We start from the raw sequence: 20,255 nt of genomic DNA on the forward strand, positions 1-20,255 counted from the left end.
CTGGGATTATAGGCATAAGCAACACACCTGGCCCTCACATCTGATTTTTAAAGAGGAGCTCTCTTACTGCCTTGTATGTTGAAATGTTACCTCTAGTGGCATTTCTTTAAGAGATACTTCAAAAGTTATAAGTCATCAGATATAAAGTGTTACTGTTTGTGGAGGATAAAAAATAGCTTAGTTTGATCTTTTTATAAAGAAATTGTAGGTGGTTTGACTGGAGTGGGGAAAAATGACTCACTTTTCCTCTACCCAAGGTTCTCTGGCTTGCTGGGTGTTGTATAAAATGGTTTTGCTAATTCTATTAAATACCATTTCCATATAGTAGAACATTATGCAGCTATTTAGAATAAAGAGAAGATCTTTATGATGAATAAATATATAATAGTCTCTAAGATATAGTGTTAAGGTTTTAAGCACCGAGGGCAAATAGGTTTTATAGTATTTGTGTAAGAAAACAGAGCTTATAGATTTGCTGAGTACAGTGTGCATAGAGTGCCGGGGGTAGAGCCAGAAGCCGGTTGGCCCTATTTGGTGCCGCTGGGGCCAGTACATGAGTGGCTAGGAAAGAGGGTAAGAAAGAAACAGTTCATCTTTTTGGCCTTTAAAATTTTATTTTATTTTTTTTGGTACCGGGGATCAAACTCGGGTCCTTGTGCTTTCGAGGCAGGTGGTGGAACCACTCAGCTAAATCCCTGGCTCCTTTAAAATTTTAAACATGTGAATATATTACCTATGGAGAAATATAAAGAATGTTTTAAAATACTAGCGAGCTTTAGAGTGCGATTTTATGCTATTTTTGGGTTCCACTATCGCACACCGTAGATGGGGGACATTTGCTGTTATGATGCAGACTGTAGCTTAGCTTGACTGTCATGAAGCCACAGCCTTCTCAGCGATGAGCAGGAGCGAGGCCAGCCTGAACAGAGCAGGTGTTCTTGTGACATGCAGGAGGCCATGGCGAAGAGCATGGAGAGTCGCAGTCACCACTACGTCCTTGAGCCCGTGTGCGCCTCCGCGCTCTTGAGGAGAAACTGCTCTAAGGAGCCTCTGCGATCCCGGCACAGCCCCCGCATCGAGTGTGACATTCAGCTGGAGACCATTCCCTTGAAGCTCTCTCAGGTACTGTCAGGCTAGTCACTGGCTGAGGGAAGGGAAATGTTCACAGTGAGGCTCCAGACTGAGCAGAGTCTCCAGCAGGAAGGAATGCGCCTGCCCAGAAGCCCGTTTCCCTCCAGATCCAAGCTGTGTTACGTACACAACCCACTTTCTGTTATAGTTAAATTGGTTTCATCCTAGATTAGTTTTGATTTGATGTTAAATGCTGAGCAAAGAATTCAAGAAATTCAGTAAATACAAATATTAACTGTGAGTGGTCAGAGAAACATACCCCTCAGTGCATGGGTTTCAGGTCTGGATTGACTAGTGTGAGTTGTTCTTGTTGCATGCAGGTCTTAACTGAGTAAAAGAACCACATCTGTTCTAACCTAGTGTCTCTTCTTAATCTCTAACCAAAAGCTGCAGTACAGGCAGATCATGGAATTCCTCAAGGAGCTGGAACGGAAGGAGAGGCAGGTGAAGTTCCGGAAGTGGAAACCAAAAGCAGCAGTATCTAAGAAGTAAGGGCTTGTACGTGTTGAATGCAAAGCACATTTTATAGCACATTCTTTTCTTTGGAAAATACAGATTGCAGGGCTGGGGATTTAGTTTAGCGGCACCATGCCTGCCTGAGTTTGATCCCCGGTTCCAAAAAAAAAGGAAATACAGATTGGAAATAATGCCTCCCTTTACACATGGTTGGAGGTAAAAGTGTGGTCGATGTTTTTGGTCCTTAACATGCCATTCCTGTTATTATTATTGATATTCTTACTGTATGTTTATTCAATTGGAGTTTATTTTCAGATCGAGTGTAGTGAAATTCATTGCATCCTCTTGGTCTGGTTTGGTAGGGAGACTGACGTTCATCTGGTGGGTCTGCTGTGCAGTGAACACTCTGTAGTGTTCTTCGAACCTTCTTTTTCTTTTTTCTTTTATTATTAGTGCCTCACGCATGTTATGCAGGTGCTGCACCACTGAGCTAGAGCCCCAACCCTGATCCTGCCCTTTTTTAAAAATTTAAAAAATTTTTTTTGGTACTGGGGATCGAGCTTGGGACCTTCTGCTTGCGAGGCAGGCACCAGAACCACTGAGCTAAATCCCCGGCCCTTTTTTTTGATTTTTGAGACAGGGTTTCACTATGTAGTTCAGGTTGGCCTTGACCTCTCAGTGCTCCTCCTGCCTCAGCCTCCCTAGGTCTGGGATTACATGTGTGCACCACCATGCCCGGCCTGATTCTGCTTATTAATGTCTTTTCTTCTAGGCTGTTGGATTAGTGTTCATGTCCATTATATTGCACTTTGTAACTTCCATAACAAAAATAAATCCTCTTTTCTTTTGCAGTGATGAACTTGACCAGTCTGATACATTAAAACTTTTTAAAGATCCTGTACGTTTCCATGTATTTTCCTAGAAATTCAATTTAAACCTCTCCCTGCCACCCCTGGCTGGAACCCCTGACCTCAGGCATGCTAGGCAAGCACTGTACCACTGAGCTTCTATTTCAAATATTTAGTGGTGATATTCGTGGTAACTATTGAGAAGTGGTGTTTGCCTCACCAGCAACACTTTATTTTCTCTCAGTGCAGGGGACTAAGACCGTGGTAATATAAACCAGTGGAATAATATCATTATTGATATGTAAGTCAAGGATCTGTTGTTTGGTGTTCTTTGGTAGCAGATTTACTTTTCCTGCCTATTGGGTTTAGCTTAATATTACAATGACCCTGGACGTAAGTCGATGGCAGATAAGAGAGAAAATGTCGGGGAGGAGAAGTGGTGTTATGTGGATTGCCCTGGCTTGCTAGCATCATGGTTGCTTTGCTGTGAGAAGTGATATATTGTTATGGGCTGTTTCAGCTGCCGAGAATGGTGGTATTTTGCTCTGAATGCTAACTTATATGAGATCAGAGAGCAGCGGAAGCGCTGTTCCTGGGACTTCTTATTGCACCGCGCCCATGATGCTGTATTTTACACTGACAAATATTTCAGCAAGTTGAAAGGAGGCTTACTGTCTGCACACGACAAGGTGAGTGGACTGTTGCTTTGTGTTTCTTCTTTTCATTCAGAGGGGAAGGCAGGAGGAAATGGAATCTGTGAAGGCAAAGTAGAGTGAGAAATGCTTGGAAGGCTGGGCCTAGCCTCAGCCTGGCCAGAAGCATCACCCCTCTCTGCTGCCTGAAGAGAGCCAGGCCGTGGGGTAGGAGGGTGAGGAGATGGCCACAGTCTTGCCAGACCTTTGTACCCACAACCCTTCCTGCATTTCTCTGTGCAAGTTACCTGTGTCACTTCAAAGCTTGATCTCAGTCCTAATTTTTTTCCCTCAAGTCTGTAACTGATCCCCATGTCCCTTGGCCTATATTTTCTGTCGTCCTAGTTGACTTCACTAACCTGCTTTTTATTTTTTCCTTTGGTGGTGGTGATGGTATATCTTCTAAGAGGAGGCACTGGGATTGCTTTGTTCCTTGATTCGTTTTGCTTTTGTGTGCATCAGGTTTTGTGATAGCAATTGAGACCATTTCTGGTATTTTGACTCAGGTGATACCTTTTAACTAACCATTTTTTTAGTAGACTTTTCCAAGCAAAGAGGAGCATTACTTTCCCTTCGGCACCCACTGTGTGGTAACCAGGGCTTCTCTCCATCCTGCTGGCACCCGGAGGCCATGGCCTCCCCACTTGGTTAATGCTTCTTCATTAGTGTCAGACATGGTGATGTAGGAACCTTACGAGGAAGATGGAATAATGCAGGCATTTTGTTTTTGATGGTTTTCTGGAAGGCACAGGCAAATTTGGAAGGAGAGAAATTTGCCCCTGAAGTGGGCAAACAAGTATAGTCTCCTTTTTCTTAATGTTAAGGAATAAGAAACAGTTTAAGATAGTGGTAGCTACCTCTACTTTCCTTTCTCTCTCTCTCTCTCTCTCTCTCTCTCTCTCTCTCTCTCTCTCTCTCTGTCGTGCTAGGGACCTAACCTAGGGTCTTGTGTGTGCTATGCAAATGTTCTACCACTGAACTGTGCCTAGACCTCTACTTTGCTTTTAAAGTTGGCATGTTGCTGGCTACCACTGCCCTTTCTACCTAATATGAAACAAGTAAAGATGCTCCTGCCATTGCTTGTACACCACATGAAACATAAGGTGCTAGGGGCCTGCACACTTAGTGTGCAAACTTGGTCCTTGGCCTCCTCATCTCAAGGTGGGAAGAGTGGTAACCCCTGTGACCCCTTTGGTCATCTGAGCCAGTGTGTGGGAAGCACAGCATCGTGCTCAGCACAGGGTAGGATATTGTAGCTGCATGTGCACACTAGTGGCCCACTGCAAATTAAGTACTGTCTTGTATGTCCTTTCTACTCACCCTTAGTCGTAGAAACTGTGAAACTTGTGAGAGACATTTTTGAGACCAAGTGAAATCTGTTAGGCTATAGGGAAAATGTATTTAAACTCGAAATAGTAGTAGGGAACTAGATGTTTATCCTGTTTCTTGGTCCTCATTGGGAATGTTGGGGCCTGTAGATTCCTTGCTGGTGCCGGTAGTAATTTGTGAGGGTCCCTACTTCCTCCGGAGCCACAGGGTCTGATTTTGTCTGTTTTGCTTTCATCCAAACAGGAGGAGATATGTCGGATTGAGGAGGAGCAGAGCTTTGAGGAATTGAAGATTTTGCGTGAACTGGTTCACGATCGGTTTTATAAGCAAGAAGAGCTAGCAGAGGTAAGAAGTCCTCTAGAGAAGGTTTCTTCAGATGCAGCGCACTCGCAGCACTTCAGCTTTTTCTGTCTGGGACTGTCCTTGGGTGTCCACTTGTGCTCTGCTGTGATTGCAGAGTCTGCGAGAACCTCAGTTCGATTCTCTGGGAGAGTCTCCTGGAGACCCAGATGGCGGCGGAGGCAGTGGGATGCTACAGTACCTTCAGTCCTGGTTCCCTGGCTGGGGCGGCTGGTATGGGCAGCAGACCTCCGAGGGCAAGGTGGTGGAGGGCCTGTCAGCAGAGCGGCAGGAGCAGTGGACCCCTGAAGAGATCCTGGGTATGCTGGGCGCCGGCCTCCATGTGCCCCTCTGTTACAGTGAGGGAGACACTTGGTTCGTGAAACTTGGTCTGTTGTTTATGCAGTGGTCCAGGGTCCTTCTCAGACTTAACCAGCAGAAACATTGTAAAATGGTTGTTTTGTGTTGAGCAGAGACAGAGGAAATGTTTGGGGAGGCTCCATTTGCAGGTCTCCGACTACAAACGAACACTGGTATAGATCTGAGTGGCAGCTAAATTTAGTTTCAGAGAACTAAACCAAGCATGTTCACATATTTAAATCAGAAGAACTGCAAAGCTCGGATACCAGTCCAGAGGCACTCTTGGGACCTGTGCTGTCCAAATGAGAGCCATAGCCACGAATGGCCATTGATGTTAATTATAATTAAATGGAAGTAAAATTTAGTTTCTAAATTGAGCTGGCCACCCACGTCACAAGTGCTCAGTAGTCACTATTTCACTGTATTGGACAGTGCTGCTTCACACTGGACTTTAGTGTGAATCCTGTGCTGTCTGTTTTGAATACGTCAAGAGCCCTTCTGAAACAGTTCAGGTTGTGTTACATTAGCAGGTACAGTGGTGGTCCATGTCTTTGGGTTCCTTCCTTATAAAAGGGTAAAATGATTAAACAGAGTCATCACAACTGTGACTGGTATTCTGGTTACGCCTTAAAGCCTGTTCTTCTTTTCACATAGGCACCGAGGAGTTCTTTGACCCCACTGTAGATGCCTCATGTATGAACACATACACAAAGCGAGATCATGTTTTTGCCAAGCTGAACGTGCAGCTGCAGCGTGGTACAGTGACTCTGCTACACAAGGAGCAAGGGACTCCTCAGATGAATGAAAGTGCATTCATGCAGCTTGAGTTTTCAGGTACTGCCCTCGAAGAACCAGTTGCTGCCATTTCCTCCTAGGTGCTAGGGTCTAGGTGATTCTCATTATTTGTGGTGGTTATAGTCCAGCAAGTCACACAAACACAGGCTGAACCATTGCTCCTAAGGGAAGTTTAGTTAGAGTCTTGTGAGCTGGTTAATAGATAGCCTTTTCTTTTTTATGAGTTTGTGTTTTAAAGATATCTTTAAGCTTGGTATGGTGGCACATGCCTGTAGCTCCATCTACTCAGGAGGCTGAGGCAGGAGGATCACAAGTTCAAGGCCAACCTGGTCAATTTAATGAGACCATATCTCAAAATTTAAAAAAAAGGATTGGAAATGCACCTCAGTGAGAGGATTGCATGTTTCCTGTGCACAAGGACCTAGGTTCAATCCCCACTATAAAAACTAAAAAAAAAAAAGGATATTTATATGTGAATGTGCGTGTGTGTGTTTGTGTATGTATCTGCTATTAATTAACACTAATGACCTGTACCACTGTAATGTGTATCCAAACAAAGCCTATCTAATGTAATATTTTCTTTTTTTCTTAATGTACTATTTTCAGCGTAAAGTGCTTTACAGCCTTCTTGTACTTCCAAACTCCATACAGCACTTTGGCACTATACTTGGGTATTTAATTTAACTTATTTATTTACATGGTAGGCAAGAGCTCTGCCTCTGAGCTACATGTCCAGCCCCGCTTGGCCATTTTACATGCAAGATCACAAACAAAAAGCATGCAGAAAAGTGAAGGAGCTTGAGGGGCAGGAAAAGAATGCTGTTCAGAGGGTGGGGACTAACAGCAGGAGGCGGAGTGCTGTTCTGTTGGAACTCAGCTAGGAATGCGCACACTGGATGACACATGTACGGCTGTGTCTAAGTGACCAAGAAAGTGCCACAAGTATTGATTTTGGAGTTACAAATAAACTTTAGTGAGTAGGTGAATGTACACATACAAAGTCTATGAATAATGAGGATCACATGTATTTGAGTGCATTTTGGGACTTTTAATTAAAGATAGATAAATACTTAGTGGTTTGGACACCTCACAATAATTTTTCAGTTCTTGAAATAGTAGTTTATCTGACATGCCTCAGTAGTTTAAGAAACTTAGTTGAACAAGCAGATTTTTTGAAGTTAAATGAAAGGCTCTGTTTAAAATTAATCCTGCTGGGAAACTTCTAAAAGTCCTTTATTTGTATAAGCACATACATAGGTGGGGGGTTATTTTGGTTCTAATTTCATGGAAAAATTGTTCATAGCATCTAAAATATATAAAATATATATTATATTTATAAAATATAGCTAATGTTTTTAGAAACATTTAGGCTATAATGTCATAATATCGACTCTTACATTTATGTTTTGTAGATGTAAAACTACTAGCAGAATCTCTTCCTCGAAGAAATTCCTCCTTGCTTTTAGTCCGATTGGGTGGACTATTTCTTCGAGACGTGGCTACGGAAGGAACTATGTTTCCTCTTCTGGTCTTTCCTAACCCGGTATGTACTACAGTGGTGAGGCAAATTTAGTTAGGGTGAGATCTGTTTTAGACAGATGGTAAGTAATATTAACCTGATTCTTTCTGATATTTGAGCATCTTGAGACAGATTGGGGTGGCTAGCTAAGTTCTTGAATTTTTAGAGCATTGGTGAGATTTATAGCTATGCTTTCTTCCCCTCCTGTGGTGTAGCTGCCATGGAATTGTTTGCTCTCTTTTGGAAGAAAATGGCACAAACACCGCTATTTTCTACATTTCCAGGTCAATGTTTGAATTTCCTTCGTATCTGATAGTCATTTTCATTTATTCTGACCCATAGGCATTGGTAAGAAATCTCATGGCTCCAGGATTCTAAAAGAGAACCATCTCAAGTTCTCTATATATTTATTTCTTATACATAATAGGTTTTATTAATGGTAAGATATTTGATCTTACTATACCAGCCACAATATAATCCAAATGTTTGAATATGTAGCCATTTACTCTGTCCGTAATTCCTTTTGGGTGGTAGGGGTGGCTGTAGAGAGGGTGGGAAGGTAGTTCAAGTTTAAAAAGTGAAACATGTTTAATATTTATTTAGCAATCGTTCATTAAATGTGCTGAGTGCCAGGTAGTGTACTGTCAGTGCAGAGGGCAAGACTTGATTTTAGTAGGTTTGGAAAAAGACACAAATCTGAACAAGCCTGCAAGTACTCAGTGATCCAGTATGAAGTGAATTTCCACTCAGTGTGCTGACAGAGAGTATCGCTAAAGGGTAAAATGCACGTGAGTGTACAGTGAATTGTATATTCTCTTCTGACTATGGGAGGAGCCATGTTTTGTCTTCTGGTCTTCCCTAATCCAGTGTATACTGCAGTGGCATGGCTCATGTATCTAGGATATCAGCGAATTGTAGTCTGATGACACTGATGCATTTTGATATGTGTGTTTAATAGCAAAAAGAAGTTGGCAGAGTCTCACAGTCTTTTGGTCTCCAAACCACATCAACAGACAGAAGTGATCAATACCCAGGTAATTTGTTACGCATTCTTAAAATTCATCCTTAAAAATGTCATTATTGGGCTGGGGATTTAGCTCATTGGTTCTGCCGCCTGCCTCTGAGTTCAATCCCAAGTACCAAAAAAAAAATGGTCATTATTACAGATCGCTCTTCTCTGATCAGTAACAGGAGAGGGAGTGTATTCTGTTTTGAGCACAGTGGTTTGCCATGTGGATCTGTGTGGGCCACTGACCAGGGTCTACCTGGGGCCTTGGTTAGAGCAAAGTCTTCATGATTCCTGTTGAAAATTAAAGAATCAGTAATTTGCAAGGCTCTTTAAAGTGTGCATAATTGTGGGGTGGTTGGAAAATTATTTAGAAAATGTACCTCCCCTGCCAGAATTCTTCATAGGTCTATTAAGAATAAAGCAATTGTTTTTGCTGTGTTCCATTTTCTTTCTCTGTTCTCTCTATAGCTGCAGACTCAGACGACCCAGTTTTTGAGATGCTATACGAGAGAAACCCAGTGCACAGTCATTTTGAGAGGCGGCTTAATGTCAGCACGAGACCCTTGAACATCATCTACAATCCCCAGGCCATTAAAAAAGTAGCAGACTTTTTCTACAAGGGAAAGGTTCATACCTCAGGTTAACTTTTTTGTTTGTTTGATCTTATGTTACTCACTAAAAACATCTTTCTTGTCATTTCTGGTGCTCTGGACAAGGTTATTGATATACATTCCACCGATGCCACAGCAGTAGAAAAGGCTTGCACAGTAAGTGGTTAGAGTGAGCTTTAGTCACCGAGTCAGGACATGTGACCTTGGACAGCCCCCTTTTCTAGAGGAGTCAGTGTCCGTATTTTCTCTTTGTTTGCTTCCCTTGGGGATGGTTTTTTCTCATACTTCTCATTCCATGAGGTAGGCAGTTTCCTTGGCTACAGAGGGTATGCAAGACCAGAGAACTCAGGAATGTCCTTCTAGATGGCAGAATCAGCGGTCTTTTTTACTTGCTTGGAAAAGTATTTTATACTGCAAAGTTCTAAATATCATTGAGTTATTTATGCTTCCCTTTGTTCTCAAAAAAGATTTGAGATAGTAGGCACAGTAAAAGCACTTTTATTGATAGGGATTTTCCTAAATGTATTTATTTCTTTTTTGAGACTTTTCATGTAAACAGTAGCCATGAATATGGTGGCTTCTTTGCTCTGTTACTGATAGAGAATAGAAGGCATTTCTTTCTAAATTGCATTTTTTTCAGTGTAACCTCCTGTTTTATAAGGATTTTGAAATGTAGTAGTTTTGGAAATCTTTCAGAAAATGGTTAAAAAAATGAGTGACTTAGTAACCTTTCCCTCATGTGCTGCTTTTCTCCTGAAGGCCATCCACCACCCATATTTGCCTTGTTACACCAGGTTAAGCAAGGAGCAGTTATTGATACTGATTGGCTTTTAGCTTTGGTGGAAATGCTTAATGAGCATATAGACACTGCAACATTTTATCTGCCTGGCCCCGTTTGGAAATTCTGACTGTTCTGTATATTTCCAATCTTCCAGGGTTTGGTTATCAGTCTGAACTTGAGTTGAGAGTGGCTGAAGCTGCTCGAAGACAGTATAACAAGCTGAAGATGCAGACCAAGGCAGAAATCCGACAAACTCTTGATCGTTTACTAGTGGGAGACTTCATTGTAAGTGGTTGCACATAACAGTGTTGGGGGGGTGGTAGGAGGTAAGCATTTTTTTCTGAAAAGTTTGTTACCTACTTTCAGTAGGCTTGCCTTATCAGTTTTACTGATGAAGTGAACTGAAAACATAAATCCTCAGCTCCCATGAAACGAAAATGTCATATCTCTCACTGTTATGGTTTTCTTTCTTTCTATCTGTCTATCTGTCTGGTTTTTTGAGACAAGGTCTTGGTATGTAGTTTAGGCTGGCCTTGAACTCACTGTGTAGCCCAGGCTGGCCTTTTGCCTCAGGCTTCCCAGGGCTGGGATTACAGATGTATACCACCATGCCTGGCCCGAAGTTGAATTTAAAAATAAAAAAAAAAGATGTCATGAGATCCTGTTTCTTCTTGGTACCAGTCTGGGAATCCCTGGCCCCCTTCAGTACTGGGAATTGAATTCAGGACCTTGCACTGCCAGGCAGTTGTGATCTGGGACTATTTTCTTTTCTTTTTTTTTTTTTTTGGTACTGGGAATCAAATTTGGGACCTTGTGCTTGCGAGGCAGGCAGTGGCACTGGGACTATTTTCAAGACTAATTTTTTTTCTTTCCATTTTCCAGACCTGATATTCTGTGAACATTTCACTTACGATCATCTCCTTATTACTTAACTGTTAACAAAATACAAACAGATAGACTAACGCCCACCTTCTATTCCTGTGCATAGGGTTGCTTTGTGATGTTGGCTGGCCTGCTGGTGTGAGGTACTATAGACAGGGAGAGCCGAGAAGCATTGTTACAGGACAGACTGTGGTGTGGAGGTGCAGTGCCCAGATCCGGTGGTAGATGGGGCAGTTGGAGTGATGGACAGTATGATGGAGGAGTTTGCAGGATACCGGGGGTTTGTGATACTGGATGGAGAACAATCCTGTGTTTTGTGTGTGTTTCGACACAAGTTGTGGTGGTAGCTACTTTTTATCTTAGACAAGGGAGGGTTCATTCTGATAACATTTATATAAATTAGCTTTTTATGTAGATACACTTGAGGCTAATGTTTAGTTGCAAGGAAGAGCAATTTACAAATTCTTGAGTTGATGTTTATTTATATTTCAAACCTCAAAGCATGATTTTTTTTGGTACTGGGGATGGAACTCAGGACTATGTACTCGGGAGGCAGATGTGGTGCCAGTGAGTTAAATTCCCAGCGCAAAGCATGATATTTTGACATGAAAGTTCATGTTATTAATAGCCAGGAAAAATATTAGGATTTTTATTTTTATTTGAATTTCATAATTTCTGTAATATTTTTAAAGTATTAAGCCCTATAAATTAGAAGCAAAATTTAAAAAAATCATGGATCATCCAAAAACAAACAGCTCCTCCAATCAGTATTTTGCTCATTTTTTTCTTTCCACTTCAGACATTTGAGTGTAGCATTATGTCCAATCCTGAATCATTTTAATATATTCATCTGAAAGTTTGTGCCCTAATCCGGTGGACACCACATCACCCTGCAGCCCTGGCTGGGGTTGCAGGAGTCTTTGAGCACCGCTAGAAAGCTGTGCAGCACAGCAGTCACGTCTGGCCGCAGTGTAACTGAGCGCATTCGTTTTCACAGGAGGAGAGTAAACGGTGGAGTGTGCGCCTGGATATTTCTGCCCCACAGGTGATATTTCCTGATGATTTCAAGTTCAAGAACCCTGTGTTAGTTGTTGTGGATCTAGGAAGAATGCTGCTGACCAATACCCAAGGTACAGTGCTGGCGTGAAGTAATGAAGACATATCTGGAACTGTTCTAAGTAGCACTTAGTGAAAGGTTTATGTAACTTCCATGCTAATGTTACATTGTGGTGTTGGGGATCAAACCTACAGCTTTGTGCATGCATGCTAGGCAAGTGCTCAGCCACTAAGCTACATCTCCAGCCAGATAATATAAATATAAATGTAAATATAAATATAAGTATCTCATTTAAAACTCCAGAGTTATCTGTTACTTTTTTTCATTTTACAAAGCACTTTAATATCAAAGAATACTTCTGAAAGTCCAATAATTTGGCTTCAAGGTCATGGCTAAAGTTAACAGGGAAATGGCGGGGGCCAGAGGAACATTCTGAAAAGCCAGATTTCACACATGGCAGGCACTAAATCTAGTCATGTGTGCTTGCGGCAGAAGAGAAGAGGCTGATTTTAATAGAGGCTCTTGCTCACTGATCTCTCCGTCTCCGTCTCCATCTCCATGTTCATGTCTATCAGCTTCATCAGTCATTTCCTGCAGCTCCTCATCTGTCAGGTTCTTGCCTAACTCCCTGTCTTCCCAGTGTCATCATGGAAGACCTTGGAAGCTTTCAGGATTTCTTCCCTGATATCTTTCTCAGTCATTTTCTGAATCATCACAGTAAAAGTCACTAACATTCACTTGCCCCGTCCCCTCCTTATCAATTTTGCTTATCATTTTCTTGTTTCTTCTTTCTTGGGTTCAAGCCCAGGGGTCTCATTGCCGTCTTTACTTCCTTAATATCGATAGTCCTGGTCTATCAGCATTAAAGAGATGAAAAGCTTCCCAGATCGCCTACTGAGGACTCATCCTTTTCATCTGGGCACTTGGTGCCCATGTTTGCCTTCTCATTGGAGGCCGCTGCCAATGGGCTCCACTGCTGTAGTTCCATCTGTTACTTTTGCTTTGTTTTGTTTTTAGGCAGGGTCTTTCCATACTTCAGTCTGGGCTTGAACTCATGGTGATCCTCCTGTCTCAGCCTCCTGAGTGCTAGGATTGCCAGTGTGTACCACCATGCCTGGCCATCTGTTACTTTTTTTTTTTTTTTTTTTTGGTACTGGGGATCAAACTTGGGTCCTTGCGCTTGCGAGGCAGGCGGCGGAACCACTGAGCTAAATCCCTGGCCCCATCTGTTACTTTTTAAATTACAACTTTACTGGGTTATAATTCACAGTTTGAAACATACAATTCAGTTATTTTTGGTTTATCGGTAAAACTGTTCAACTGTCACTACTATTTAATTCCAGAACATTTTCATCCCCTAAAAGGAAACTCCAGCCTCAGTGGCATTCACTCCCCGTATCTTCCTCCCTTTGCTTACAGCAATCACTGATTTTTCTTCTATTGCTATGGACTTACCTATTCCAACATTTTCTATGAATAGAATGAAACAATATGCAGCCTTTTATGCCTGGCCTTTTATTTAACATAATATTCATCCATGTTGTAGCAGAAATCAGGATTTCAGTAGTAAAGCCATCAGGACCTGGGCTTTTCTTTGTTGGTAAATTTTTAATTACATTTTCAGTTTCACTGATTGTAATTGGGGTGTTTAGAATTTTTATAGTTAATTCGTATATATCTAGTAATCTGTCCATTTCTTCTGTGTTTTCCATTTTATTAGAGTACAGGTTCTCGAAGTAGGTATTGATGATCCTCTGGATTTCTGCTGTGACTTAACCTTTTTCATTCTTAATTGCATGGATTTGAGCCTTTTCTTTCCTTTTTCGGATAAGGTTGGCTAAGGGTTTATCAATTTTATTTATTCTTTTGAAAAACCAACTCTTTGATTCATTGATTTTTTTGTATCGTTCTCTTAGTCTTCATTGCATTGATTTCTGCTCTGATCTTTATAATTTCCTCTCTTGTACAAGTTTTGGGTTTGTCATGCTCTTCTTTTTCTAGGAGCTTGAGGTTCTGCATTAGGTTATTTATTTGAGTTCTCTCTGTTTTCCTAATATGGGCATTCACTGCTATGGAACTCTCTCGTAGAACTGCTTTCATTGTGTCCCATAGATTCCTGTATGCTGTACTGGCAGTATCATTTACTTGTAGAAACTGTCTCATTTCTTCTTTAATTTCCTCTGTGACCCATTGATTGTTCAGGAGAGTGTTATTCAATTTCCATGTATTTGTGGGGGTTTTGCGGTTTTTTATGCTATTGATCTCCAGTTTTATTGGTCTGATAATATACAGGGGGTAACTTCAATTCTTCTACATTAACTTAGACATGTCCTATGAGCTAGCACGTGATCTATTTTGGAGAATGACCCATGTGTACCCGAAAAGAATGTATATTTTGATTTTGTGGGGTGGAACAGTCTGTAGATATGTATTAAGTCCATTTGTTCAGAAGCTTGGTTCAGTTCTAGAATTTCATTATTGATTTTTTGTCTAGATGATCTGTCTATTTGTGTCAGTGGGGTATTGAGGGCCCCCACTACAACTGTATTAGTGCTTATTTGGTTTTTCATGTCCACTAATATTTGTTTTATATAGTTGGGGGCATTCGTATTTGGTGCATATATATTTATTATTGTTATCTCTTCCTGTTAGATTGTTCCCTTCATAAGCATGTAGTGACCATCTTTGTCTCTCTTAATTAGTTTTGGTTTGAAATCTACTTTGCCTGCAAATAAGATTGCTACCCCTGCTTTCTTCTGGGTTCCTGTGGCGTGGAGAACTGTTTTCCATGCTTTTACTTTCAGTCTGTGAATTTCTTTTTGAGTTAGGTGTGTTTCTTGTATATAGCATATTGTTGGATTTTGCTTCTTAATCTATTCTGCCAGTCTGTTTCTTTTGATTGGTGAATTGAGGCCATTAACATTGATGATCATAATTGATAAATATTGACTCATCCTTGTCGTGATGTTTTACCATTGTTGGCTCTTTTAGTTTTTTATTTCCCCCCCTTCCCTTTAGTTTCTTGCCTCGCCTGGTAGGTTCACTCTGTTGGGCCTCCTGGAGTTGTGACCTTCATTGCCTTTTCCTAGGATATTGTTTAGAATTGTTTGGAGTGCTGGTTTGATGTTCATGAAATTTCTCAGGTGTTCTTTGTCATGGAAGTATCTAATTTCCCCATCAATTTTGAAAGATAATTTTGCAGGATACAACAGTCTAGGTTGGAGACTGTTTTCTTTTAGGGCTTGAAATACTTTACTCCAGGCTCTCCTTGACTTGAGGGTTTGTATTGAGAAGTCTGCTTTGATTCTGATGGGCTTTCCTTTGTATGTGATTTGTTTCTTTTCTCTAACTGCTTGTAGGATTTTGTTCTTCTGCTGGGTTTCTGGGATCTTGACTATTATATGTCTAGGTGTAGATTGTTTTTTGATCGTGGCTATTTGGAGTTCTATATGCCTCACTTGTCTGTATGTGCAGTTCTCTACCTTTGCCTGGGACGTTTTCTACTATTATGTCTGTGAACAGGTTTTGTTTCTTTTGTGAACAGTTTTTTTTATGTCATTTGTACTTTCTCTTGCTTTTTCGTGGACTCCTGTCAGTCTTATTTTATTCTTCTTTGCATCATCTAGCAGCTGCTGGATTGGTTTCTCGTGGTTCCTTACTATTTTTAAGAAATCTCTGTTTTCATGGTCACTAACCGTAATCCTGTCTTCTGTATCTGATACTCTATCTTCACATTCCCTTAATCTGCTGTGCATACTTTCAATGGAGTTTTTAATCTCCTGGATATCTGTTTGAATCTGTTTCATGGATTCCATTTCTTTCCTGTGTTGGGCATTCATGATTTCCATTTCTTTATTTCTTTTTTTTTTTTTTTTTTTTGGTACCGGGGATCAAACTTGGAACTTTGTACTTGTGAGGCAGGCACCAGAACCACTGAACTAAATCCCCCGCCTCCATTTCTTTCTTATGCTGGGCATTCATCCAACATAGGCCTGAGCGCATCTATTTTTTTATCTGTTTCTGTTCTAGAGTCTCTAATCATGTCTTTCACTCTGCTCACCATCTCTGTTGTTATATGGGAAATTACTTGTTTTGAATTTTTCTAGAGCCTTATTCATCTGTTTTGTTACTTCCTGTGCTATCAGTTCAGGGTGTCCAGGTGGTTGATTACCATATTTTTCCACCTCATTTCCCCCAGAATGTGCCTTTGTTGACCTGGAAGTCTGGGTTTGTGTCCTGCCAAGGTGTCTTCTCATTTTTAATTCTGTTGTTGGTGCTGTTTTTTGCTTTAATTCCTGGGCTGATACTCCAGTATTTCTTATTGTGAGTATCTTTATTACTGGTGTTTAGAGCCCCTATGGAGTGATTGCTCCTCAGAGATATTTTCCAGGTATAGCTGGACTTTTTTTTTTTTGGTACCAGGGATCGAACTCGGGACCTTACATTTGCGCAGCAGGCGGTGAAACCAGTGAGCTAAATCCCCGGCCCCTATAGCTGGACTTTTTAGGCTTTGAGTCTCTAACGAATCTTAGGCAATCTGGTTTTCATTATACCAGGGAGAGCAACTGATTAGATCAATCACGACACTTTAGCCCAGTTGACATAGTCAGCATCAATAATAGCATCAAACACAGCTTAGAAAATGACAATTTATGATAGCAGTTAATTTGTCACCTTTAACTGTGTGGGCTAGATCAAAATCTAGGGCCAACCCAAAATATGTTTGTAGTAAGTAAACCCTTCCATATGGCAAATTTTCTCTTTGGGGTAAGGATTTAGAAGGGGTTGGGGAGGGAGGGATGGATAGAGAGATAGAGGGAGAGGGAAAGGTTAGAGGTGAGGCTAGAGGACACAGGAAGATCACTCAAATTGTGGAAATCTGTTGAAGACAGGAGGAAAAGACAGCGAAAGAACAGAGACAAGTACAGAACAAACTGACAATAGGGAAGCTAGAAATTGTATTCACCTTCCTATAATAGTGACAGTCAAGAGGACAGAGAGAGAGAAACAGTTCAAAATGGGACAGGATCAGAAACAAAGAGGGAGAGAAATATAGAGCCAGGAGGGAGAGAGAGAGAGAGAAAAAAAGAAAAAAATTATATATATATACATATATATATATGTGTGTGTGTATGTATATATATATATATATATATATATATACACACACACACACACACACACATATATATACACACACACATATATATAAACCAAAACAAAAGTTTCCGCTCAGGATATGTCTCTGTCCTGGTAGACAATGCGGGCAGCAATGTGTGGGTCTAAGTCAATTAGTCTCAGCAAGCCAGCTGTAGTCTACTGAGATTCAGGCTGATTTCTGGCTGTAAGGTCCAAGTTGAGGCCCCCGACCTCCTGCAGGATTAAACTGTGCAAGGTTCTACTGCAGGTTCCTGCTGTCCTCCCCCCTAAGCAAGTCCAGGTTTCTGTGGGAGGTGCTGATCCCACCAACTTACCAACCCCGACGGTCCAGTGTGCTTTTAATGAAGTTTTTCTTCACTTTCCCAGTGGGCTTCAGTTTTCATTGAGGAGCCTCAGAGAGGCCCTGTCTGCTGTTCTCTTCTGCTCTATCTTCTGGGGCTCATAACCATGGCCTTTATGTTCCCCCTGGCGCCTCTGCTGTGTGGATTCAGATACCACTCGGCGTGGTCTGGCAGGGCAGCTGGCATCTGCGGGACAGATTCTGGCGTGGGCCAAGGCCCCTCTTCTTTCAGAACATTTCTAGTGTGGGAAACAGAAGGCACACTGAGTGGAAAAGAGAAAGAAGTGACAGCAGCTCGCAGCAGGCTGCCCAGCAGCGGGGGAAGCAGCGCCTCAGCCTGTGCCTGTGGCCTAGCAGGGCTCCAGCTTTTCTCACGGCCTTATGTGTTGATTCCCTGTGGTTTGGTTTCCAAATTGAAAGATAAGTTCACTTTGAATAAATGGCAAATACAGAATATTATGCTTACAGTTTTCATCCATTTTTTAAAAAGAAGTGGGATTGGCTGAAGCTCTGCTTTTCATCATTGTTACACTGAGGGACAGAGGAAGGAAATAGCAGATGTGTATTTTGAGACTTCTCTTTTCTATCTGCAGATGACTCCAGGAGAAAAAGTGGGGACAGGTCAGGTTGTGAAGAGAATGAGTTTAGTGATGATGAATATAAGACTCCACTTGCCACCCCTCCCAATACCCCACCTCCAGAGATAGGCAGCAGTAACGGAGAGAAAACACCTCCCTTTTCTGGAGTTGAATTCAGTGAAGAACAGCTTCAAGCACACTTGATGAGTACGAAGATGTACGAGAGGTACTCCCTGTCATTCCTGGACCTCCAGATCATGGTTGGACGTGTGAAAGACAATTGGAAGCATGTTCAGGATATTGATGTGGGCCCCACCCATGTGGTAGAGAAATTCAACGTTCACCTTCAGTTAGAACGCAGGTTGATTTATACTTCCGATCCCAAGTACCCAGGGGCCGTACTGTCAGGGAACTTGCCAGACTTAAAAATCCACATCAATGAAGATAAGATATCTGCCCTGAAGAACTGCTTTGCTATCCTTACCACCCCAGAAATGAGGACTTCTGACACTCTGATTAAAGAGAAGATTTTCCCCCAAGAAGGACAGCGGGGAAGCTTGCAGGACTCAGTCATGAACTTAACCCAGAGCATCGTGATGGTGGAGCAGCACACCCGGGAGGTTCTGGTGGAGTCGCAGCTCCTGTTGGCTGAATTTAAAGTTAACTGTATGCAGCTTGGTGTTGAGAGCAATGGCCGGTACATTTCTGTGCTCAAGGTGTTTGGTACCAACGCGCACTTTGTAAAAAGGCCTTATGATGCTGAAATCTCCCTGACTGTTCACGGTTTGCTCCTGGTGGACACAGTGCAGACCTATGGCGCTGACTTTGACCTTTTAATGGCCTCACATAAGAACCTGAGTTTCGATATCCCAACGGGAAGCCTCCGGGATAGCAGGACGCAGTCTCCTGTCTCTGGACCTAACATGGCCTGTGTGACTGAGGCACCCACCCCGAATGACCGATCAGCAACCAGTGTTCCACTTGAAAAAATTCTCACCAAAGAACAAGAGTCCCTTATTAAGTTGGAATATCAATTTGTGAGTTCAGAGTGCCCGTCAATGAACTTGGACAGCACTCTTCAGGTGATTTCCGTACAGGTCAATAATTTGGATATTATCCTAAATCCTGAGACAATTGTGGAGCTGATTGGTTTTCTTCAAAAATCCTTCCCCAAGGAGAAGGATGATTTGAGTCCTCAGCCCTTAATGACCGATTTTGAAAGAAGCTTTAGAGAACAAGGGACATATCAGTCTACATATGAACAAAACACTGAAGTTGCAGTAGAAATCCATAGACTTAACTTACTACTCCTTCGGACAGTGGGAATGGCAAATGGAGAGAAATATGGCAGGAAAATTGCAACTGCAAGTATAGGTGGCACCAAGGTCAATGTCTCGATGGGGAGCACCTTTGACATGAACGGTTCTCTCGGCTGTTTGCAGCTTGTGGATTTGACACAAGACAGTGTTAAGAACCAGTATGTTGTCAGTATTGGTAACTCCGTAGGCTATGAAAATATTGTCAGTGACATTGGCTACTTTGAGTCCGTGTTTGTCAGAATGGAAGACGCAGCCCTTACTGAAGCTTTGAGCTTCACACTCGTTGAGAAATCTAAACAGGAGTGTTTTCTCAACCTGAAGATGGCTTCCTTGCATTATAACCACTCAGCTAAATTCTTGAAGGAGTTGACCTTATCCATGGATGAACTGGAGGAAAACTTTCGAAGCATGCTGAAAAGTGCTGCCACCAAAGTCACCACTGTGTTAGCTACCAAAACCGCTGAGTACAGCGAGATGGTGTCACTCTTTGAAACTCCAAGGAAGACACGGGAACCCTTTATCTTGGAGGAAAATGAAATATATGGGTTTGGCCTGGCTTCGTCTCATGTGGACACTGTAAAGCTAATCTTGAACATAAACATTGAATCGCCTGTTGTTTCCATCCCTCGGAAGCCTGGGAGTCCTGAGTTGTTGGTAGGACACTTGGGACAGATATGCATCCAGAATTTTGTGGCAGGAGATGATGAATCGAGAAGTGACCGTCTGCAGGTAGAGATCAAAGACATTAGACTATATTCTTTGAATTGCACTCAATTGGCAGGCAGAGAAAGTGCTGGGTCTGAAGTAAATCGGACATTTTGGCTCCCCGCCGGGTCTGCCAGTGTCAACAGTCAGGAGGAAGCGCACTTCACACGGCATGATTTCTTTGAATCGTTGCACAGAGGTCAAGGTGAGCAGCATAAAGGTTCCATTTCATTTTATTTAGAGGTTCAAAACCCAGCTCATGCAGTATTTTGCCAAAAAACAGCAACAACCAAACATTTTCTTTTAGAATTATCCTCAGTAAATATTTTAGAAATCATAATAGG

At 41.9% G+C, this 20,255-nt stretch overlaps 1 protein-coding gene across 15 annotated transcripts in view; it reads left to right on the forward strand.

The window, feature by feature from the left end:
* Positions 1-20,255, forward strand: part of Vps13d (vacuolar protein sorting 13 homolog D) — a 255,741-nt gene that overhangs the window by 25,471 nt on the left and 210,015 nt on the right. For 14 of the 15 annotated variants that reach the window (XR_002389017.2, XM_004863532.4, XM_013065081.3 and 11 more), the window contains 12 exons: positions 952-1,122; positions 1,519-1,619; positions 2,956-3,124; positions 4,700-4,801; positions 4,914-5,115; positions 5,810-5,989; positions 7,363-7,493; positions 8,428-8,503; positions 8,947-9,117; positions 10,025-10,155; positions 11,750-11,882; positions 17,903-20,116. Coding sequence is in view for 14 of the 15 variants with exons in the window: in XM_004863532.4 (XP_004863589.2) it covers positions 952-1,122; positions 1,519-1,619; positions 2,956-3,124; positions 4,700-4,801; positions 4,914-5,115; positions 5,810-5,989; positions 7,363-7,493; positions 8,428-8,503; positions 8,947-9,117; positions 10,025-10,155; positions 11,750-11,882; positions 17,903-20,116 (3,781 nt within the window). In the remaining variant the exon portion in view is untranslated. Of the gene's footprint in view, positions 1-951; positions 1,123-1,518; positions 1,620-2,955; positions 3,125-4,699; positions 4,802-4,913; positions 5,116-5,809; positions 5,990-7,362; positions 7,494-8,427; positions 8,504-8,946; positions 9,118-10,024; positions 10,156-11,749; positions 11,883-17,902; positions 20,117-20,255 lie in introns of those variants that run through there. The other variant, XM_021243499.2, reaches the window with a different exon arrangement.

This window comes from Heterocephalus glaber, unplaced genomic scaffold (genome assembly GCF_053883595.1).
Source record: "Heterocephalus glaber isolate CG9 unplaced genomic scaffold, H.glaber_assembly_v1.0 deba00001447, whole genome shotgun sequence".
NCBI classification, from domain to species: domain Eukaryota; kingdom Metazoa; phylum Chordata; class Mammalia; order Rodentia; family Bathyergidae; genus Heterocephalus; species Heterocephalus glaber.